Here is a 24,608-nt window from a genome sequence, read left to right as displayed (position 1 = left end):
CTAAACAATTTAAGCACTACACATCTGAAGGCCTCATATGCTCCCTATTTTATTTATTTATTGTATTTGTACCCTGCTCTTCAGCCAAAAAGGCTCCCAAAGTGGCTTACTTGCAGTCAATTAATACAAGACAGTCCCTGCCTGCACACTTACAATCTAAAACAATAACATGACATACAAAGAGAAAAGGGCCAATATGAGCATGTAAGGTGATTTATACCTCTATTTTTACTTCACTGTGGTCTTTATTTAATATTTTGTTATGGTATATTCTGTGGTTTGAATTATATCTTGATTACATGCCAATTATATATTGATTCTGCATGCATGTACCATATTGAGCCATTGGTTTGGTAATCTAAAATCAAATAATATAATGTAAATATATAAATCATATAATTGATAAACTGCGACGGGCAACAAATAGCTTGATGATGGCATCCTTTCATGTATTATATATATATCATATATATATATAATGCAGTTGGGGCTGCAACGCAGAAAAATAAACAGAATCTTAATATTGTGGGTCTGTTATACAGTAGCTGAAATGGACACAATTTTACAGGACCTTTTTCTGCTCATATTGAAATTAAATTTGAGTTTTGGAAAATACACCCCTGGGGCATTCACATGCATTTCTTTAGGACTTCTGCTGAATTTGTTCCAAGCAGATTGGGCACCTTATCACTCAGAACCACTGGAATAATCCTGAATACAACACAAGTCCTCTTCTTACCCACACTCATGTGGTCATAATTAGTTAAATCGTGTGTATGACTGATGTGGTCTGTCAAGAGTGCAAAGCTCTTTGTTTCGTGATAGGCTTGGATATAAGACCCAGCCTAGGACATGAAAGTGAGATTTAAATCTCAGTATCAGTTACTGAGACTTTTGGCCCTATAAAGCAGGGGCTGTATTTTATAGCAAATACTGTCAGCAATTAGTTTAATTATCTTGTGCTTTTTCACATCCTTCCCTATATTTTCTATTTTATAGATCAGTGAGGCCTCTTCTGTGGCGAGTTGTAGATCTCTTGAATGGCTAGATTTGGATGGAGAATATCCTTCCCTTTCCTATAGCTTTTATCGAGCTGAAACAGAAAGGTACATTTAAAAGGATTTTATTGAACTAAAATGCCATTTGTCTGAATTCTTCTGTTTGTTTTTTTAAAAAAAGATTGTAAAGGTGGAATCTTCAGTTTTCCCCAGGTAGCATGCCATCAAGTGGGTAATAGCGCCATCTAGCATCTGAAGGCAAGAATGCACTGAAGTCAAGACCCAGGGCAACCATGCCCGTCCCACTCCAGTTCATTCTTGCCTTCGTCCGAGGCTGGTCATATCTCCATAGCATGAGGAACATTAAACTCAAGTTATACAAAGCGGCTGCATTTGTGGCGGATGCCACACTGGACACAACTCACCAAGGAGCACGGGCCTTGGCTGCTGAAATAGTGGCTCAGCGAACACTCTGGCTCTGACACTGGAACATGGATGCCACAGCCAGGGCCAACTTGTCTACGGCTTCATACTCTGGGTCCTTGCTGTTCAGAGAAGAAGCCCTTAAAGCTGTTTTGGTAGACCCTAAGGACAACCGAAAGCCAGCTTTAGCCATGGCCAAGAAAGATGACTGCAGACCGTTCCAAAGGTTTGCTCCATATCACTCTTTCCAGCCCTTTCGGGGGGGGAGGCCGCGAATCTCAAGTTGCCTATTTCCGCTCCTCCAGGGCACCCTGGCACAAACAGCGATTCCAGGGCAGGGCTCAGTACCGGGGACGACAAGGTCCTTCATTTTCATCATATGGTAGAGGAGCTCGTCAGTGTAGACAATTCTGATGTCATCCCTATTGGAGGCAGGCTACTTCACTACACAAGATCCTGGTTCGCCTTAACTCAGATCTCTTGGGTCAGAGATATTTTCTCCCACGGTTACAAAATAGAGTTTTGGTTGACTTCCCGGACAGATTTCATCTTTCTCCCGTCTCCAGTTCCCAGGAACAGCGGAGAGTCATTCAGGAAGCAATCAGTCATCTACTCGACATAGCCGCAATAGAACCAGTACCACCAGCAGAGAGATCGGACGGCATTTACTCTTGTTTGCGGTTCCCAAGCAAGATCTGCCGTGGAGGGCAGTCTTAGACCTCAAGTTTGTCAACCGCTTTGTGAAGTATTGTCGGTTCATAATGGAGTCCCTGGCATCGATTGTAGAAGCTCTGCAACAAGGGGACTTTCTGGCATCCATCGACCTGAAAGAGCCATACCTCCACATCCTGATTTGTCCTGCCCACAGACGGTTCCTGAGGTTTACATTAGGCCAGCATCATTTTCAATACCAGGCCATGCTGTACAGCCTTGCGTCGGCCCCAAGGGTATTCACCAAAGTGATGGTCACTCTGGTGGCTTACCTCCGCCTCCAGGGGGTCCATATTTACCCATACTTGGACAGCCTTTTACTTCGGGCGGATCCCAGGGACCAGGGCCACAGACAGGTTTTCTACACTGTTGAGATTCTAAGGACCCATGGTTGGCTAGTCAACATCAAGAAGAGTCACCTAGACCCAACTCAGCAGCTGCAGCATCTGGGAGCAATACTGGATACTGCTCAGGCCATGGTCTTCCTGTCTCCAGAGCATACTACAACCATCAGAGACATGGCAATTCTGCTGTCGCGACGCTCAAAAGCGGACGTAATGTTTCTGGCAAAAGCTCTCGGGACGTTAGTATCCACCATTCACATTGTACCGTGGGCTCAACATCACACTCAACCACTCCAGTGGGCCTTATTACCATTTCAGGCGGACTTTGCCAATTTCAACCATCGCGTGATCCACCTGGATCCTTCACTGCATGCGTCTTTCCGCTGGTAGGCAACAACTCAACACTTCAGCAGGTGTACTCCATTTCGGGAGCCAGACAAAACTATAATAACCACAGATGCCAGCCTGACCGGCTGGGGCCCCCACTGCAATTCCCATTTTGTCCAGGGTCTGTGGTCCAGAGCAGAGCAATGTCAGAACATCAACTGGCTGGAAGTAAGAGCTGTCCATCTGGCTCTTTGACATTTCCAGCCAATCTTGTTGTTAGAGCATGTGCTAATCCGGACAGACAGCACATGCGTAAAATCACATTTGAACAGGCAGGGGGGAACCAGATCTCAGGTTCTTCAAGTAGAAGCGACCCAAATCTTCGACTGGGCCGAGAATCATCTGCTGTCACTGAGGGCAGAGCATCTCAGCGGGGTTCTGAATGTGATGGCCGATTGGCTCAGCAGGCAGCACATGAGTTCAGGAGAGTGGAAACTTCATCCAGCGGTGTTTGACCTTCTCCGGTGTCAGTTCGGCATCCTCTCAGTGGACCTCTTCGCTTCAAGTCACAATTGCCAGCTGTCCCGGTACTTCTCGAGGTACCTGGAATTGACTGAGGAATCAGTAGATGCGCTGATAACACCCTGGCTGGACGGTCTGCTGTATGCCTTTCCCCCAATTTCTCTACTGGGCAGAATGCTGAGGAAACTGCAATGCAAAGGGGCTCAATTGGTCCTGCTAGCCCCATATTGGCCTCGCCGACCATGGTTCTCGGACCTTCTCTCACTGTCAGTAACAGACCCTTGGAGGTTGACTGTCAGGCCGGATCTTATTTCACAGGGACCGATCTGGCATCTGGATCCCGACTGGTTAAGTCTGATGGCTTGGCATTTGAACAGAGGCAGCTGAGTAGCACAGGCCTACCTCAGGGGGTGGTTGACACAATTCTGGCATCTAGGAGACTGTCGACAAATCGTATCTACCAGAGAACTTGGCTTGCTTTTTCCAACTGGTGTACGTCCCAGGGCTTCCTACCTTCGCAAGTCACTATACAGCAGGTTTTGCAGTTCCTGTATAGAGGCCTGAAAATGGGACTAGAAGTAAACATCTTGCGTCGTCATGCCTCCACTATCTCCTCAGTCCTGTCCGTCTCTTCATCTGCTGTTCCCATGGGTTCACACCCACTTTTCAAACGTTTTTTGAAAGGGGCTGCCCACCCTCCGGCTGTGTGTCACCATTTCCCTTCCTGGAGTCTACCTAAGGTCCTGCAAGCCCTGCAGCGCCCTCCATTTCAACCCCTTGTTTCAGTGCCATTGCAACTGTTATCCTTCAAGGTCCTGTTTCTGGTGACGATCACATCAGCGAGAAGAGTCTCAGAGCTGGGAGCTTTGTCATCGGCCCGCCATCTCTGCATCTTCCATAAAGACTCAGTAGTGTTGCAGCCAGATCCATCTTTTTGTCCCAAGGTCAGCTCAGTGTTCCACTGTGACCAGGACATTGTTCTTCCATCATTCTGTCCGAAGCTTGTCCATCCACTAGAGAAGGCCTAGCACTCGCTAGATGTTTGGAGAGCTCTCAAGATCTACCTATCTCGAACTCAGAATATAAGGCTAACAGAGTTATTATTTGTATCCTTTCACCCAAGGACCCTGGGGAAAAAGGTCTCTAAATCTACTTTGTCTTGTTGGTTGCGCGCCTGCGTTGCACTAGTGTATGAGTCACTTAAACTTCCAGTGCCTGCTAAGATAACGGCACATTCCACCAGGTCAGGCGCTACTACGGCTGCCTTGCAACCAGCGCACCTCTTGCAGACAACTGTAGAGCGGCTGTATGGCCTACTCCAGACTCCTTTATTAAGCATTATAAGATAGACCGCTATGCCTCTGCTGACGCTTCTTTTGGGAGGCATGTTCTGCAACAGGTCATTTCTCATGACTAATCAGGGGGTGGTCCCTCCCTGTTAGGGCTGCTCTGGTACATCCCACGTGATGGCATGCTACCTGGAGAAAACAGACCATTGGTCTCACCTGAAGGGTGGTTTTCCCAGGTATCATGCCATCACGGCCCTCCCTGTTGGAGGATGCTGGGGTGTTTTTACCATCTTCTAACTCTTTAATGTTCCAGGTTACATGATTTTACTTTATGCATTAGGTCAAGATCCTTTATTATGTTAAGAAGGTATGTGTTGGTATTACACAGTTAGTTCCTGTATTTTCCTTGCTGGTAGGCCGGTTGGCGGCCACTGTATCTTCTCAGGTATCTCACTTTGGACTCGTCGCGAATGAACTGGAGTGGGAGGGGCATGGTTGCCCTTGGTCTTGACTTCAGTGCATTCTTGCTTTCAGACGCTAGATGGCGCTATTACCCACGTGATGGCATGATACCTGGGAAAACCACCCTTCAGGTGAGACCAGTGGTCCGTTCGTAGACCATGCCGTAGCACTGAGTGTTATTCACGGTTCTGAAGCCTTCTCGCTTCTCTTAACATTAGGAGACAGAGCTTCTTTTGATACTGAATTAAGCATTGCAACCATCTTGTGGGTTTTCTTTCATTTTGTGAGAAGCAGAAAATGCCATTAATTTAGAAAATGTGTTTTGCAGCCCTATGTCTGTGGGTGGAAAAGTAATGTATTGCTTCCTTTCACAGTCTGGACTCTGCAGTTCACAATGACTTCAAATCTTCTGAAAAGAGGTAAGAAAATAACCTAAAACTGAAATCAGTTTACCTTAGGACATGGAACAGCTGCAGGGTTGCAGATTTTGATTTTGTCTAATATTCACGGTTTGCGTATCTGAATGTAACTTCACATGATTCTCAATGAAATAAGTTGTGAGGCAAGGGCATCATCCATATCCTCAGTAGTATTAAGCCCTTTTATTTTTTTTCAGATTATTCAAATATCATTGTCAATAAATAATATTATTCTTATCTTAAACTGCCAGAATCATAGTGGATGATCCAGTACAGATGTGTGGACCCTTCACCAGTGGTAGGGAGAAAAGCTTGGTTTTTAATATTTTTTTCAATATGTCAGCTCCAAGAGAGAAGTGCCTCTCCTTTGATTCTTCCATAGTTTGTCATCTTGTGAGAGGGCAGTGAGGTAGGGTTTCACGGAGGCTCTGCTTGTTTGAATTTAGGGAGGACTATTTATAGTTGTTGCTATTATCATTGTCATCATTAGTTTGGAAAATGTATTCCCTGCTTTTCTTAAAAATGTAATTGAAAGTGGCTGGCATTGAAACAGAATAAGCAAGTATTTAGGCCTAGTTTTATCTTTTGCCTCTCTTTACTACTAGTTGGAAGGGGAACTTCTCTGATCTCCTGAACCACCATGACTTAGGGCAGTGGTTTTCAAACTTTCTACCTTCAAGGAATATTTTCTGCACCAGTGTATCTGCCGAGGAGCCCCCACAAAAGCCTAGTGTGTTGCAGAGGATTCAGGAGCCTATACATTCAGTTTATGTAGAACAGTGGTCTCTAGTTGTTGGGGTCACCATTGATCTGCATGAACTGAATGACCTCGAAGATTACCAGTTCTGCTGCCTTTTATTGCAGGGAAAAACAGCAAAAGATAAATGGGCCAGTTGTCTTTTAGAGAAGCTTATCGACCATTACAGGATGTGTCATTGAGGGACCACTGATTTAGTTTCAAAGGAATTCCAGGGTTCTGTAAAACACAATTTAAAAACCACAGTTGAAGCGAACACTTAGGAAACAAGAGTATGCAGCAGTTTGGCAGGCATCAAACTATCATTTGTGGTCATGAGGAGGGGGAAGTATTATGTGGGGGATTGACTGTAACAGCTTAGAAGTAGTCAACTGAAGGTTATCACATTTTCTGAGCTATCTTTAGCTTCCAGGAACTGGGCTGTCATGCAAACCTACCTTCTCACTTGGTGTTGGGGTTGCTGCTGAATGCAAGGTCAGTCCACCATAAAACTCTCTCCGACCTGATCACAGATGAGGTTGCTGTGCTAGTGTGCATAATTGAAATGTGGAAGATGAGCTTGGGAGCCTGATCTGACTCAGCTTTTCTCACAAGGGCAGTGCAGCACCAGCATTCATCAGAATGGGGCTGCAGTGATCCATAGAGATTCCACCTGATTTTGCAGGAAACTGATCTGCTTGGGAGTGGAATGTGGGAGACTGTACCTGGTGTTAGACCAGAGAGACAGAACAGGGATCTTGTTCGTATACTACCCACCCAGCTGCCCAACAACCTCCTTAACTGAGCTGGTGGAAGTTGTTTCTGATGGGGGTTTAGAGAAGCCCGGTACACTATTACTGGAGAACTTAAATATCTGTGCCAGGGCTGCCTTGTCAGGTCCGACTCTCAGCTTCATGGCTACCATGATAATCATGGTCCTACCTCAGAATATCACTGGCCCAACTGTCCTGTTCTCACAGGGCTCCTTAAGGAGGTGAGAGATTCCGCAGCAGAAACATAGGTGAGGGCAGCACAAGGGCAGTATCCAGGGTCAGTCCAAAGCCAGAGTCAAGAGTCTACCTGAAAACCAAGGGGGACAGACAAGATTCAGGATCAGAGCAGTCCAGGGTCAGAAGCCAAGCAGTTGGTAAGCAATCCAAATAATGGGGAAGGCAAGAGACAGGTCTGGGGTCTGCAGATGATCTTTAGGCAGGGCAGGTAAAGAGCTGATGTACAGACATTGTTTCAGCAGCTCTTCCAGCCTAGCACTGGTGTTTTTATGTTGGAGCTGCTGAACCAAACCCCCAAACCTCAGCTGACTCCCATTGATACCTGCAGCCAGACCTTTACTCCTGAGGAGTCCGGTCCTGAAGTTGGGCACTCCTTTGGATGGGCCGGGTCTCCATCTGGCATCAGAGGCAACCTTTCTTGGGCTCGGGAGCTGTTCAGCCTTGATGTGAGAGGCTGAACTTGCCCTGCGTGAAGATGGCCCATCCTGGGCCTCATCACAGGATCCTGACCTCCTTATCCTCAGATGGAGCCTGAGCCAGGGCTGGGCCCAAGACCGGAGCTCCTGGTCTTCCTCTGATGAGGTCTCTCGATGGCACCTGACAATAACACACATTGCAAGCAATACTTTTGATCTGATTTTTGCAGCAGAGTTACTACCCCATTGTCACAAATGGATTACTCCTTGGTGAGATTTGGGTTTACTGACTCCCACTTCAGGGGTGGGGGATCCATTAAGATGATCCACACCCAGATTTATGGGATATGAGGGATTCCTGAATGCCCTGGGATAGATAGGTAGATAGGTAGATTGATTGATTGATTGAGTTTATTACAGTGCATAGACCAGTTTAAAATACAAGGTAAAAATACACAAAAGAATAGAGAAATTCAACCACTCGTTTTCTCAATTTTACAGTTAATACAAAATATAATGCTTAAAAGAAATTCAGGTTAAAATCAGTGCTGTGTTATTTGGGCAGTAGTCAGATTCCTTCTGCAGCATATGGCAGCAGCACAAAAGCTAGCTACCTTGGCTGATATTTGCGGAGTAAGATCGGATAGAAGGAATTCCACATAAAAAGCCTCGTCCCTACCAGGAATATTTTGCAAGATAGGAGTGATTAAAACAGAACGTAGATCACAATAAAATGTGCAGTGCAGTAGGACATGGCCTACTGCCTCCACTGCCCCTTTGCCACAAGGACAGATCCGCTCCTTATACGGAGTTTTTTTAAACCTACCCACTAAAAGTGCCGAGGGTAAAATATTGAGCTTGGCACGCGTGAACGCTTTCCTGAACTTGGGGATAGTCAGGGTGGCTAGATAATGAGCGGGGGCAAATGGTCTAGAGTTGAATCTGAGATCAGAGTAAGGAGCAGCCAACGTTAACTGATTTTGAAAATCTGTATCTAGGATTCGTTGGAATATGGAAGCTTTTGCTTTAGTATAGCCTAAAGTGAAAATCGAAGTGGTGGAGAAGCCTAATGTTAGTAGTTCCATATTAAGCGACCGTTTCCACTTGGACTGAAAAGGATTGGACAGTATAAGTGGGGCTAAGCCTACAGGAGCAAAAATCGTTTTCAGCCAAAATTTTATCCTACACGTCCAAATATGAGTTTCTATCTTGGAGACCCCGGCTTCTAATCGCAGGATGGAATTGGGTACTCAGGCAGGGATACCAAGAATAGAGCATAAGAATTTAGTTTGGACAGATTCTAGGGGGACGAAGTTATCGTAGACACATACTTGTAAAGCATCTGAGCGATAACTTTGGCTATAAAGATCTGGATTGCTGATGGAACATGTTGCTTCCCTTTGGAGTAAAAAAAGGAAAGGTGGGCCTTCGTACTTTTCTGGCCATTTAGTATGACACTCTTTGCTTGATGACGCCACGTTCCAGTCGAGTGCAATAATATCCCAAGATATCTAAAAGAAGTTACCTGTTCTATTGAGTGCCCATAAATCTGCCAGCGATGCATAACCCTTTTTCTAGAAAAGACTAAAACCTTTGATTTAGTATAATTGATTGTCAAGAGTTCATTCTTACAAAAAGAGGCAAGCGCACTTAGCAAACGTCTTAGACCAATGCATGTTAACGATAAAAGGACTACATCGTCGGCATACAAAAGGATAGAGAGAGGCCTCTGGGACAGTCTTGGCTGATGAGAACAGGACAGGGTCAAGCTATCAACCAAGGAGTTAATACAAAAATTGAACAAGGTGGGAGCTAAAATACATCCTTGCTTAACTCCCTTGTGGGTAGGGATAGGCTTGGATAACTGGCCAGCGCTATTACATCTTACGCGTACTTGAGTGTTATCATATAAGCAACGTATGAGTAACAGAAGACGCCTGTCCATGTTGGTGGACTCCAGTTTTGCCCAAAGTCTGTCTCTAGGGATCAGGTCAAATGCAGATTTGAAGTCGATAAAAGCCGAATACAAGGCTCCCCCAGGCTTGGCCATATACTTTTCTGCCAAATGTTGGAGGACTAGACCATGATCCATAGTGGAGCGATGCGCTCTAAAGCCGGCCTGTTCATCGGCGAGAATATGGTCTTGTTCAAGCCAATCTTGCAATTTCTCAAATAAATGGCGTGCATATAACTTGCTGACAATATCGAGGAGGCTGATTGGTCTGTAGTTAGAGGGGTCAAATCGAGAACCCTTTTTATAGATTGAAATAATTATAGCGAGGCCCCAGTCCTCCGGAATACAGGCCGAGCGGTCTGTGGTGGTGAATAAGGCAGCCAGCGTTGGTGCCCACCATTCCGGAAAGGATTTGAATACCTCGGCTGGAATGTTATCAGGACCTGGAGCTTTGCCTAATTTAAGACTGTCAATAAGATTGGTGACTTCCCTCGCAGTAACTGGTGGCCAATCTGGATACTCATGCATATCAAAAATGGGCGATTGATGGCATAGTTGTTTGCAGGCATATATTTTGCTAAAGTGAGATTCCCAAGTGCTCACTGAGATGTAATAGTCTGAATTAATTGAGGATTTGGGCCAACCCCTAGCGACCAGCTTCCAGAAAGAGCTCGAGTCCTTTAGTCTAGAGGCTTCTAACAAAAGGTGCCAACTTTCTTTTTGGGCTAAGGACTTTTTCCGTGCAATTAAGCGTTTATAAGATTTCTTTAGTTCCAAACATTCCATGAACAAAGACTGAGAATTGTTTGCTCTGTATAGATTGTATATAGCAAGTAAGCATTTTTTTTTTCAGAGCCAAACATTGTCAAACCAGGGTTTGGATTTGCATGTAGGAAAAAGACTTTTTGAGCAAGATTTGGGGGCTAGATCTTTTTGTAGAGTCAGAATCAATTGGTGAAAGGAGTTGAGCAATTTTGGGGGACGTTGCTGTAGATATAGCTTCACGGAGGCCAAGAGATTTGGCTGAATTTAATATCCCTTTCAGGTCCTTATCTAGCTTGATCGACCACTTAATACAGTTTGGACGTAGTTCCAGCTCTTCATTCAGAGTTGGTTCCTGTTTAAGATGTATGGGATGGTCGCCGCAGTGCAAAGTAAGGACTAGAGGGAAATGGTCGCTTTCAGAGTGGTTGTCCCCTACGCAGGATAAAACTGTGTGGTATAAGTCGTAGGATGCCACAAAATAGTCGATGGTGGATGTTCTCGTACCAGATAGAAAGGTGAACTCACCATTGCTATCACCCTTTACGCTACCATTTGCCATAACTAGGTTCTGGTTGTTCAACATCTGTATGAAATATAATCCAGCATAATTATATCCGATGTCCTTTGAGTATCTGTCCGGTATGCCCAAAAGCTCATCTGGGGGCTGCGATGCCTCTTGGAAGTAAAAGAAAAGGGCGTCGTCGCTTGGACCTGTTCAAGCATTAAAATCGCCGGCAACCACCACCATGGCTTCAGGGGCTTCAGGGTATAATGTTGATGTTTTATCGATATATTCTTCTAATTTTAGCATAACAGCTTTCATTAAGGTTTTTTGATGACAGGGAGGAAGGTAGACATTAACTGTATTTTACTGTAACTGACTCCCACTTCAGGGGTGGGGGATCCATTAAGATGATCCACACCCAGATTTATGGGATCTGAGGGATTCCTGAATGCTCTGGGAGATTTTCCAGTTGGTATTGTTGGCACTCCTGTTGAGGTCCTTGTCTTGCTGCTGAATTATGGGATGGAAAGTGCTGTTGACAGGATTGCTCCTAAGTGCCCTCTCCAGTCCTTTGGAGTCTGAAAAGTTCCTCAGTTTTCTGAGAAGCTCTGGACTATAAAGCAGGCCAGTAGACAGCTACAGCACAAGTGGCATAAATCTAATGACAAAGATAACATGTGTGAGTATATAACTGTGCCTACCATGTTGTGGTGGTAGCCACAAAAAGAGCATACTTTGGCACCACCATTGCATCCTCAGTGAATTTCCCAGCAGAACCTTTGATAGTGGTGACAGGGCTGGTTAAATCCGCTATAGCTCAAGGGACATCAGACTACTCGGAAGCCCACTGCAATGAATTTGTGAAGTGCTTTGAGGGCAAAGCTTCTCATATTCATTCTGAACTTGACACATGCACAATTGAGACATCCAGGGCACTGCAACTGTGTATTATGGGATCAGTTTCAGCATTTTCAACCTATGGATGCGAACAGGACATTTGCAGGCATTTGGCTGACTACATGCCTTTTCAACTCTTTCCCATTGTGATTTATAAGAACCAGCTGGGAGAAATTGACTGGGTGAGCCCAGGGGATGTTCAGTGCATCACTTCGGGAGGGGGTGATGCCTGCCTCCTTGAAAAGGGTGGGGTTGTGGTTCCTCCTTAAGAGGCCTTCCCTGCACCTGGAGGTATTAGACAGCTACTGTCCAGTCACAAATACCTCTTTTTGGAGTAAGGTGATTGAGTTAGTGGTAGCTAGCCAGCTGCAAGTATGCATGGATGCTGCATTTCAATCTGGCTTCAGGCCGAACTTTTATAAGGAGAAAGATGGGAACTGCTACCCTGTTGATTCTCCTCAGCCTCAGGCTTTTGATACCTTTGACCACAGTAACCTGCTGGAGCAGCTGTACAGGTTGGATGCTGGGGGCACGTTTATGTTGGTTCCACTCCTTGCAGAATGCAAACTTCATTTGTGTGTGTGCATATGTATGATATGTTATGGAAAAACAAAAATCACTGGGGATACTTATGTAAGTGTCTATCCTGAAGTTCACACAGCTTCACGTCCTTTTAGTGATTCTGGGTCTGCATCCCAGCTGCATGGCTCAGAAAAGTTTGAGAAAAAGAAGAGCTTTAAGAGATAACAATTTCTAGTCTGTACTGTATACAGTTGTAGAGGCATTGGGTTAAATTTTATGTCTGATCCTGTGTAGCTGCCATAATTCTGTGCTGCTACTGTGTTATGCTGAGGTTATGGTGGGCGTTGAAAACAACCTCTTGATTGGATAGATGTGCAGGGGAGGAGAGTTATCAGACAAAAATGCAAATCAGTGGATGAGCTTGGTGTGTTATAATTCAGACTCATAAATGATTTAAGTGGCAGCCTTCACTGATTGCAGGAATACATAACAGCTTTCTTTTCATCTCTATTTTTTAAAATCTCTAAACTAAATTAATAAATTGTACCTAATATTTAGGGAGTTAAGAATAAATTTTCTGATTCGGCTGAAGTTTTTTTTAAAAAACCAAACTGTGGTTTTCAGGTACCCTTTTGCTCTAGTTTTGTGATCGGAGCTTCAGTATACAGTTTTAGCAAAGCCCTCGGCTTCATTGCTTGGCTGTTGCTGCCTAGCTACTGAAGACTGCATTATGCTGGAGAAGCCGCCAGATTCTGCATCAGCCTGAGAGGTGTTTTGGGGAAGAGGGGAGGGAGTTACACAATAGAATCCCAGGAAGCTGATAACAAAAAACCCTGAAGAAAATGTGATTCTACGAAAGGCTAATTTAGTATGCTGACTGCAAAGTTAATGCGTAGAAGGAAAAGATGAAAAATGAATCAGCTGTTTTCATAATCCTCGGAATAATTGGTATATACAGTTGCTTTAAGGTCAGTGGCATTTAAAAAAATGTTTGGTGTGTTTCTGTTTCTTAATAGGAATACTATTGCTGTAATAATGCTTTTAATGTTTGTTAAATCTAGTGAGAAATAGATCTTCCAGATTCTGTTCTCCCTGTTCCTTAGATTGATGGTTTTGCCTGTGTCATTGCATGAAGCGAGTCAGGTCTTGCACAACAGGGAACAATGTTTTCTAAGGTAAAGCCATTTTAATGCCAGTAAAGCTGCATTAACTTTTTTAAAAAATGAAAAAAGGGATCCTGAGCAATAGGTATATTTTTAGTGCTTGAAATATAGAGATTTAAGAGTGCCTGAAACAATTGTGTCAATATCAGGGTAAAGCTATTTCTGTGGACCAGTAAAACAATTAAATTATATTCACTTATTTAGCAATTCCTCTTTGTATGGAATGTTTTAGGGGTTGGGAGATTTCAATCACACTTATGCTGCTTAAGGTGACCCTGTCATTGGTTATCCTCAAAACCAGCAAGTATACTTCATGGCAATGAATCATGATTTCTGTGTCTAAAACAAAACTCTATTGATGTGGATTGAGCAATGTAAACCCCAGGTCCTGCCATTTTCAAATTCTCTAGTGGTGTTGCAGCAGGGGTGCCACATTACCTGTGTGATGTAAATGTCAGGCTGGATGAATTTTTATTACCTATCTACTTAATGCAGTGATCTCTGTGCTCTGAATATATAAAGAATGCTTTCTGTTTGCTCTTGGCTTGAGTACTTGAACCTGCTGACACTTGTAAGAATCACAGGAAAGGTAGAAGCATTTTGAAACAAATGGATTTTACACTTTATTTAACACAACCCCGTATTATTTTCTCCTTATGTGGCATTAAAAACTGAGAAAGCAAAAACTGTTTATATCTGCCTTCCTGTAGTCACCATACAGTATGCACTATTACATTTTATAACAACTGTTTTTCAAGACCTGAACAATAAATGGTTCATAAAGTCTTAATACCTTGTCTCTTGTAGTGGCAATTAGCAAATGCTGTGGTGACTCTGAATAGGACTGTTGTACAGCATTTCATCTTCATTCAGTTAAAATTGAGGTCTACTTGAGGGTTAATAGCCTCTCATGTCACAGCTATTTAAAAAAACTGTTATCCTTGAATTGGTCTAATTGCTTTTTGAACCCAGCTATGCTTCCCATTTAAGTGGGATGTGTAGTTTAATTGGCTAGTTCTTGTGTTTTAAAAAAAGGGTAAATGGAGCCTTCTGGTGAGTTTAGAGTGGTTGAGAGGTACAAGAGTCCTTTGCTTAGGAAGAGCCATTCGTTTAGAAAAAAAAGGGAGTAAAGATGGCTGTAATGCTTATGACTTGCTGAGTATCTGTTTATTTATTTGTCTCCTTGGCGACCAGACGTTTCGTAGCCTTCAGATAATCCTGAAACTAGCATGGATGCTCCTTACATGACTACTAGCCATGATTGCTATGCTCTGCCTCCACACAGTCGGAGGCAGTATGTTTCTGAATATCAGTTCCTGGAAACTGCAGGAGGGTAGAGGGCTCTTGCGCTGTGGCCCTGCTTGATGGCTTCCCGTAGGCATCTGGTTGGCCCCTGTGAGAACAAGGATGCTGGACTAGATGGGCCATTGGCCTGAACTAGCAGGGCTCTTCCTATGTTCTTATGTACATTGATGGCTGGGCACACTTTTCATCAGTTCCATCAGGACTGACCTTCATAGCTGTTCAGAAACTTCAGCTAATATTCTTGCCTCCTAACAAGGTAGGAATAAATACCCTCCCCAGCTGTCCTGATCTCTCCTCTGACTACATTTACAATTTCTGATACCAGTCCGGGGCACAAAACATTTTCAGCTTAGCTTAGCAAAACAGATTTTCTTGTATGGGAATGCACTAATACACATGTAGCAGTGGGAGGAAAGCAAATAATTTGATGATGCTTAAAGTGAGGATCTTACTGCTGCAGAATGTTTGTGTGTGTGTTTTATTTAAAAAAACAGGTTTCTAGTCCTCAAAACAGAGCTAATGATATGTGCCCATCTTAGCAAGTTCTTTTGCTGGATTGAATAGTGGCATAAAAAGCAAAATAAATAGATTGGTCTCTAATAATGAGTTTGTACACATTTGCATTTGGAAAACTTTAATGAAACTTGCACTTTCCCTTTTCATGAAAGATTGTTGAACTTTATAAGGAAAAAAATGCAGTTTTCATAGGTAATGAAGCGAGAGGCCACATTGCAACATAGCTTATGTACCAGGTTGGTTCATAAGACCTCACTAATTCATGATTTGATTGGGAAGAAGGTTCTCACCTGGCATGCATTACTGAAATCTGGGTGGGTATGCTGGGCAGAGTTGATTTGACCCAGCTCTGCCCACTTGGGTACTTGGTACAGCACCAGCATAAGTCAGACAGCCAGAGAGGTTTTGCCATAGTGCAAAAGGATTGCATCACCAGGAAACCACTGTGCCTTAGAGTGGGCTTAGAGGGCCAGTATCTGGTGCTATGCCATAGAGACAGATCAGGAATGATAGTGATGTACCATTCTCCCCCATGAGCTGGCGGAGGTAGTCTCTGACATGGTATTGGAAGAACCCAGGATGGTGGCCCCTGGGAATTTCAATATTCATGCCAAGGCCACTTCTGGGGGCTTCATAGCCTCCATGGCAACCATGGGGCTATCTCAGTTTGTCATTGGCCCAATTCACAGGGCAGGATACACACTAAAATTTGGCAGTAGTCCAAGATGTGAAAGGGAGCCTCTGAAAGGGGAATGTTCGTAAGTTTATCCCTTGAAATGGGGACAAGAGATACTCCAGAACCAAAATAATTCCAGGCAACCCAGAAACCTGAGAATTGGCAGTAGCCAAGATCTGAAAGTGAAAAGTCTTAAAAATCAAACACTGTGTATTTCATAACAGAGACCAACATTCCAACACAGAACAAGCCAGGATGTACCCAGTATGGGATTCTTGGTTATGGGAATAAACTTGGATTTGGACACTGAAGCACTTCCAATTGCAGCCTAAGGCATGCACCCATGCTTGCAGAATGTAAGCTAGCTATCTGTGACAATTCTGTAGTGCGGCTGCACTTGAAATACTATATCCCATTCTAGTTGCTTCACCTCAGAAGGGGTATTGTAGAGCTGAAAAAAGGTTTAGAAGGAACAACCAAAATGATCAAAGGGATAAAGCAACTGTCCTATGAGGAAAGGGTACAACATTTGGGACTTTTTAGTTTAAACCAAAGACTATAAAGATGTATAAAATTATGCATGATGTGGAGAAAATGGATAAATATTTTCCCCTCATAATATTGGAACACAGCGATATCTAATGAAGCTGATTGTTAAAGATTCAGGACAGAAATAGAAGTACTTCTTTGCACAGCACATAGTTAAACTATGGAATTTGTTCTCATAAAAGGTAGTGATGACCATCAACTTGAATGGCTTGAAAAGAGGAATAGAAAAATTCTTGATGGAGTGTTGTAGAGCCAATATGGCTGCCTGGTATTCCTGGGAACTTTATGTAATGAAACTATCCAGCTGTAAATGGCATAAAACATGTTCCCATACCAACCAAACACCAGTTAATCATGCCTACTGCATGCCAGTATGGGAGGTACAAAGACCTATTTTGCTTATTCCATTGTATCCTCACGTAGTTGTCTTTTCCGAGCTTTTCAGAGTAGTCAGAGGACTTTATTGTCTGCCCCTATGGAGCCCCCAGCAAATTGTTTGCAAGACAGTTTGAGAATAAAGTCAGTCACCTCTGTAATGATCTTGATGCTGTTGTTATTACAGAATCTGTCAAGTATGTGGCACACCATCTGAACAAGTGTTGTGAGACCAGTCTCAGTTACTGTGGCCTGATACCATAGACAAGATGCTTGTAGCAATGCATCTGACAACTTGTCCTCTTGGCACTTGCCACTCTTGGCTGATTGAAACTACCCATTGAGGGGGTTGACTGGGTGGGCCCAGGGTGTGGTTAATGCATCCTTGCATGAGGATGTGATGCCTACCACCTTAAAAGAGGTGGTGGTATGACCACTCCTGAACAAGCCCAATTTGGATCCAATAATACCTGACAATTTCCATCCAGTTGCAAATACCCTCTTTCTGTGGAAGGTACTGGAGAAGATAGTGGTGGCTTAACTGTAGCCAGTCTTGGATGAAGTTTATTATCCTGACCCTTACCAGTCAAGGCTCTGACCTGAGTTAGGAACAGAACTGCCCTTGGTCACCCCAGTGGATGACCTTTATCAAAAAAGAGGACAAGGGAAGTATAACCCTGTTACTCTTGCTTGATTTCTCAGCAGCTTTTGATATCAATGACCATGATGTCCTCCTGGATTGACTCGTAGCATTAGGGGTTGGAGACACTATTTTTCAATAGTTTTATTCCTACCTATAGGGCCAGTTCCAGAGAATGGCACAGGCTGACTATGTGTCAGCATAGGAAGTTATGGCATACCACAGGGAGTTGTTATATGCTCAATGCTGTTTAAGTTGTTAGGAGCTGTCATTAGAGATTTGGAGCATGATAGCTTCAGTATGCTGATGACAATCAGGCCCCACGGTTCGGAAGCTACAGCTAGTGCAAAATACGGCGGCCAGACTGCTAACAAGAACTAAGCGGTCTGAGCATATAACACCTGTTCTGGCTCGCCTGCACTGGCTTCCAATATGCTACCGGGCCAGATTCAAAGTGTTGGTATTAACCTATAAAGCCTTATACGGCGCGGGACCACGATACCTGCAGGAACGCCTCTCCCGTTATGAACCGGCTCGTACACTACGGTCTACTACGAAGGCCCTCCTCCGGGTCCCGACCCATAGGGAGGCCCGGAGGGTAGTAACAAGATCTAGGGCCTTCTCAGTGGTGGCCCCCGAATTGTGGAATAGTCTCCCCGAGGAGGTACGCCTGGCGCCGACACTATTATCTTTTCGGCGCCAGGTTAAAACCTTTCTCTTCTCTGAGGCATTTTAATCTAAGTTATTTATGTAAATGTTGTAATTGGTATTTTAATTGGTAATTGGTATTTTAGATGATGTACTTTTATATTTGTTATATTGATCTTGTAATTTTATTATTGTATATGTTTCTATGTTTGCCGCCCAGAGAGCTGTTTGCTAGTCGGGCGGGATATAAGCTGAATAAAAAATAAATAAATAAATAAATTTCTCTGTAATATCTGAATCAGGTGTGGACGTGCAAGTCCTGAGCTGGTGTCTGGATACAGGCCAAAAAACTGAAGCAGAATCTTGGCAAGACAGAGGCCCTGTAAGTGGGTGGTTCCTGGGTCCAGTAAATTGGCCATTTGCCTGTTCTGGACAGGGCTAAACATCTTCTGAAGAAGCAGATTCATAGCCTGGGGCTACACATTCATTCATTTTTGTCACCAGAGGCTCAAGTGGCTTCAGTGACTATAGGAGTGCCTTCTACCAGTTCCAGCTGATAAGCCAGCTACTGCTGTTCCTGGAAAGAGATAAATTGTCTGAAGTATATTATGCATTGGTAATCTCAAGGCTTGACCTTACTGTATGGAGGCTGCTATTAAGCTTCTTTTAAATTTCATGCTACCAATGAAAATTCTGACCTTACTGTGACATCACACACACGCACACATCATATACTTTCTCTTACCCATTCTCTTTGCCATCTTTCGTTAGGACCTAAAGTTTTCATAGTACAAACAAATAGATACTTTAATTTTGACTGACTTGAAAACTTGCCTGATTTAAAGGGATATATGTTTGATGTGCAATTATGTTGCTTTCCTTGTTTAAAATCTTTTTTAGATTTTCTAGCAGTGACCAAGGAGGTGCTGTACATGAAGAATGTCAGCCAAAGCTGAAAAGCCAGGGGGTGCTCCACAGCAGGGAAATTCAACAGCAGCAATTGTATGTTGAAGAATTACAACAACAGATCTTAGATGGGCAGATCAAAGCTGAGCAAGAACTAGAACATGATGAGGCAGTAATCAATCAGCAGATCAAGGAAGGTGAGTTCTTTTCCTCTCTCTTACTATCATTTTTTCATTCTCATTTTTACTACTTACATGATTGGTGCATCATTTTAATCATTTTACTCTGTATTCATTATTTCACCCATTCTTTCCTCATCATTCTTAAAATGAGGTTAGTGCTGAAACAGCAGTTTTCATTTTATTAACATTCCTTCATAGTCTTATGGGTCATTTCTAGGATGCATTAAGATATACTCTTGGTCTTCTTAAAACTACTGGCCTCAGATGCTCGCTGCCTTTAAATTGGGATATGGGTGCAGAACTAGTAATTAAGGCTGTGTCAGATATTACCCAGTCCTCAGTCTCATTTCTCAGATCAAAAATAACTATATCAGTGGATGAGAAATTCCCTTTCCCTTCAAAAAAACACTTAAATATAAAAATACCCATCCCCCCCCCGCCTTTTAGGTGTCATTGTTTTCCCTGGTTGGTGCTTTTGTTTCAGCACCATAATTTTCCTGCTGATGCTTCTTTCTCCTTCCTAGATTGACCTCAGTGATTATTCCAACTAGTTAGCAATTATATAGTGATTGAGCTGGTGTGATAGTGCTGTGTAGCCAATCAGATTTGCCTACATGAGGATGTCACTGAGGATATTTGATAGAAAGGGGAGCAAATTCCCCTCAGTGAATTATCCAGCAGAGCTGTTTAGAATGGTAAATCAGCTGGTACAGACCAATGCTTCATCATTAACAGACCATTCAATGGCCTTCTGTGAAAAATTTGAGGGCAAAATTGCTTGGATCTGTGCCAAACTCGATGGCACAGTTAGTCCAGGCTCATTAGAGGTCCCAGGACCAAGGTTGAGTTTCACCCTGTGGAATTAGTTTCATGTTGCAGCCTAATGACATAGATGAGACACTTGTGGCAGTGAGGCCAACTATTTGCCTTCTCGATCCCTTGCCATCATGGCTGATAAAATCAGAGGAGATTGATTGGATGGGTCCAGGGAGTGGTTAATGCCTCATTATAGGAGGGAGTTTTGCCCATTGCCTTGAAAAGAGGCAGTGATAAGGCACTTATTGAAGAAGCTGGATGCAGAGATTCTAGAAAACTATTTGCCAATCTCTAATCTTCCAATCTCTGATATTCCTTTCTTGGGCGTAAATGACTAAGAGGGTGGTGGCTGGCCAGCTGTAGGTATGCCTGTAGGAAGCAGATTATCTAGCCCCATTTCATTCTCTTCTACCCTCCCTTTCCCCATTGAGGTGCTCACCACCACAAGATAAGGATTTAAATACTTTCACAAGGCTGCCCCTTATCCAAATTTCTCTGGGGTCTTTCTGAAGCCTGAAGTTTTATGGTTTGGGATGTGAGGTTATTTAAAATAAACAGAGACTACACCAGACTTATGGGACAAGTTCTAAAGTTCACACAACAGAAAGAAAAATATATTTCTTCAAGTCTCAAAGCAATAAATAAAAAATTACAGAAAATCAGTATATTCCTCTTTGGAGCAAATTAACAAAACGAAACAAAACAAAAATGATTAAGACACCATCCTCTGTTCCTAGTCTGTAACAGTCTCTCATTCACCAGACTCTCAGAAGTTTCCTACTTACCAAGCTTATCACATTGTGACCCACTTTGATCCAGCTAACTTCAGATATACCACCTGTAGTTATCATCTCTGTTGACCAGCACCCTGCCAATCACAGGCTCCACCCAGCATGATTCAGCCAGCAGGAAATACTGGTGTTCAGGGTACTGGCAGCAGGAAGCCCTCAGACGAGAGATGTGCGTTCTCACATAAGCAATGGGGTTTTCACTGCCTTAATATTTGAGCCCCAGGATAGGTCATGTGATCAGCCAGACCTGGTCATTTGAACAGGTTAACCCTATAATCCCCAATGAACAAACAAGTAAAAACATGCATTCCCATATTATACATACCATTCCCTAAAAAGCATGGTCCATATTAACAGTCCAAGATAGCAAAGTCTAATTCCTTACACATGCAATAACCAGTGTTTCAAGTTACAAATAGCATTAGAAAATCCAACACCAGCAAAGATTACCATCCCAGAGCTGTTGGGTTGTTTTTTCCCTTCTCTCTGACCTTTAACTTTACAAAATAAATATTGGTCTTTTATCATTTATTTATTTACTTACTGGCATGTATTATGGAGACTTGGCTGGACGAAGCCTCTGCTCCAATTCTTGAGGCCATGTGTCCGCCAGGCTTCCGTTATGCACAGCAGCCGAGGGTGGGAAGGCGGGGAGGGGGTGTGGCAGTCATCTATCGAGAGTCCTTGGTTTTTGCCAGACCTCCCCTCCATAGGACTCAATTTGTTGATTGTATGTACTGGAGGTTGGGCCCGAAGGGCAGTTTAGGGATCTTGCTGGTGTACCGCCCACCCCGCTGCACGGCAGATTCCCTGGCCGAGGTGCTGGAGGTGGTCTCGGCTGTACGGGCATTGTCCCCAGAGCTGTTAGTGCTGGGTGACTTTAACGTGCATGCCGAGGCCGCTCTCATAGGAGCCCCTCGGGATTTCCTGGAAACCATGGCTTCCTGGGAACTGTACCTAAGTAATACTGGGCCCACCCATGTAGCCGGTCATGCTCTCAACCTAGTATTTGTCCTGGGAGAGGAGAGAAGTGGTCTGAAGTTGGGAGTGATTCACGCCACTCCTGTGTCATGGTCAGACCACTACCTGGTAAATATGGACCTCTCGTTGCCATGCCCCCTCCGCAGGGGTGAAGGACCTATTAAAATGGTCCACCCCAGACGCCTGATGGATCCGGATGGATTCCTGACTGCGCTTGGGGAATTGGAACCTGCTGAAGGTCGCCCGGTCGAAACCCTGGTGAAGGAGTGGAACGTGGGGATCACCAGGGCATTAGACCGGGTGGCTCTGAAACATCCTCTCCCCCTGAATAGAACTCAGCTAGCACCATGGTATACACCGCGGTTGCGAAGTCTGAGACAGGAGGTGAGACGACTAGAGCGCCGGTGGCGGAAATCCCGCTCCGAAGATGTCCGGACACAGGTTAGAGCAGCAATAGCTGCCTACCAAGTGGCAATAAAGGTAGGAAAGAAGGCTTTCTTTGCTGCCTCTATTGCGTCTGCGGAGTGCTGTCCCAGGAGGCTGTTCCAGGTGGTCCAAAGCCTGGTCGGTCCAGTTGCTCAGGAACCCTTGGAACAGTCAAAGGCCTCCTGTGACTTATTAGCAAAACACTTCGCTGATAAAATCGAACACTTATGGAGCTCGATCCCGTGCGCCGTGGACACAGTGGATGAACCAGAGTTGGCCAGTTGCATGCCGGTAAATTGGGATCGGTTTCGGCTTCTCCCTTCTGAGGAAGTGGACAAGGTGGACAACTCTGGCAAAATAAATGCAAGAAGACAATAAGGGATGCTAAAAAAGAATTTGAGGAGCACATTGCTAAGAACATAAAAACCAACAACAAAAAATTCTATAAATACATTCAAAGCAGGAGACCATCTAGGGAGACAATTGGACCCTTGGATGATAAGGGAGTCAAAGGTGTACTAAAGAACGATAAGGAGATTGCAGAGAAGCTAAATGAATTCTTTGCATCTGTCTTCACAGTGGAAGATATAGGGCAGATCCCTGAACCTGAACTAACATTTGCAGGAAGGGATTCTGAGGAACTGAGACAAATAGTGGTAACGAGAGAGGAAGTTCTAAGCTTGATGGACAATATAAAAACTGACAAATCACCGGGCCCGGATGGCATCCACCCGAGAGTTCTCAAAGAACTTAAATGTGAAATTGCTGATCTGCTAACTAAAATATGTAACTTGTCCCTTGGGTCCTCCTCTGTGCCTGAGGACTGGAAAGTGGCAAATGTAACGCCAATCTTCAAAAAGGGATCCAGAGGGGATCCTGGAAATTACAGGCCAGTTAGCTTAACTTCTGTCCCTGGAAAACTGGTAGAAAGTATGATTAAAGCTAGATTAACTAAGCACATAGAAGAACAAGCCTTGCTGAAGCAGAGCCAGCATGGCTTCTGCAAGGGAAAGTCCTGTCTCAGTAACCTATTAGAATTCTTTGAGAGTGTCAACAAGCATATAGATAGAGGTGATCCAGTGGACATAGTGTACTTAGACTTTCAAAAAGCGTTTGACAAGGTACCTCACCAAAGGCTTCTGAGGAAGCTTAGCAGTCATGGAATAAGAGGAGAGGTCCTCTTGTGGATAAGGAATTGGTTAAGAAGCAGAAAGCAGAGAGTAGGAATAAACGGACAGTTCTCCCAATGGAGGGCTGTAGAAAGTGGAGTCCCTCAAGGATCGGTATTGGGACCTGTACTTTTCAACTTGTTCATTAATGACCTAGAATTAGGAGTGAGCAGTGAAGTGGCCAAGTTTGCTGACGACACTAAATTGTTCAGGGTTGTTAAAACAAAAAGGGATTGCGAAGAGCTCCAAAAAGACCTCTCCAAACTGAGTGAATGGGCGGAAAAATGGCAAATGCAATTCAATATAAACAAGTGTAAAATTATGCATATTGGAGCAAAAAATCTGAATTTCACATATACGCTCATGGGGTCTGAACTGGTGGTGACCGACCAGGAGAGAGACCTCGGGGTTGTAGTGGACAGCACGATGAAAATGTCGACCCAGTGTGCGGCAGCTGTGAAAAAGGCAAATTCCATGCTAGCGATAATTAGGAAAGGTATTGAAAATAAAACAGTCGATATCATAATGCCGTTGTATAAATCTATGGTTCGGCCGCATTTGGAATACTGTGTACAGTTCTGGTCGCCTCATCTCAAAAAGGATATTATAGAGTTGGAAAAGGTTCAGAAGAGGGCAACCAGAATGATCAAGGGGATGGAGCGACTCCCTTACAAGGAAAGGTTGCAGCATTTGGGGCTTTTTAGTTTAGAGAAAAGGCGGGTCAGAGGAGACATGATAGAAGTGTATAAAATTATGCATGGCATTGAGAAAGTGGATAGAGAAAAGTTCTTCTCCCTCTCTCATAATACTAGAACTCGTGGACATTCAAAGAAGCTGAATGTTGGAAGATTCAGGACAGACAAAAGGAAGTACTTCTTTACTCAGCGCATAGTTAAACTATGGAATTTGCTCCCACAAGATGCAGTAATGGCCACCAGCTTGGATGGCTTTAAAAGAAGATTAGACAAATTCATGGAGGACAGGGCTATCGATGGCTACTAGCCGTGATGGCTGTGCTCTGCCACCCTAGTCAGAGGCAGCATGCTTCTGAAAACCAGTTGCTGGAAGCCTCAGGAGGGGAGAGTGTTCTTGCACTCGGGTCCTGCTTGCGGGCTTCCCCCAGGCACCTGGTTGGCCACTGTGAGAACAGGATGCTGGACTAGAT

General features: G+C 43.9%; 1 protein-coding gene across 5 annotated transcripts in view; it reads left to right on the top strand.

The window, feature by feature from the left end:
* Window positions 1-24,608, top strand: part of STARD9 (StAR related lipid transfer domain containing 9) — a 217,018-nt gene that overhangs the window by 140,580 nt on the left and 51,830 nt on the right. For 4 of the 5 annotated variants that reach the window (XM_061611273.1, XM_061611274.1, XM_061611277.1 and 1 more), the window contains 3 exons: window positions 1,000-1,106; window positions 5,451-5,495; window positions 19,073-19,275. In XM_061611273.1, coding sequence (XP_061467257.1) covers window positions 1,000-1,106; window positions 5,451-5,495; window positions 19,073-19,275 — 355 coding nt within the window. Of the gene's footprint in view, window positions 1-999; window positions 1,107-5,450; window positions 5,496-13,407; window positions 13,476-19,072; window positions 19,276-24,608 lie in introns of those variants that run through there. The other variant, XM_061611276.1, reaches the window with a different exon arrangement.

This window comes from Rhineura floridana, chromosome 2 (assembly GCF_030035675.1).
Source record: "Rhineura floridana isolate rRhiFlo1 chromosome 2, rRhiFlo1.hap2, whole genome shotgun sequence".
In the NCBI taxonomy this organism is placed as follows: domain Eukaryota; kingdom Metazoa; phylum Chordata; class Lepidosauria; order Squamata; family Rhineuridae; genus Rhineura; species Rhineura floridana.
Note: the sequence above shows the minus strand (reverse complement) of the source record. Positions and strands in the feature narration are given on the sequence as shown.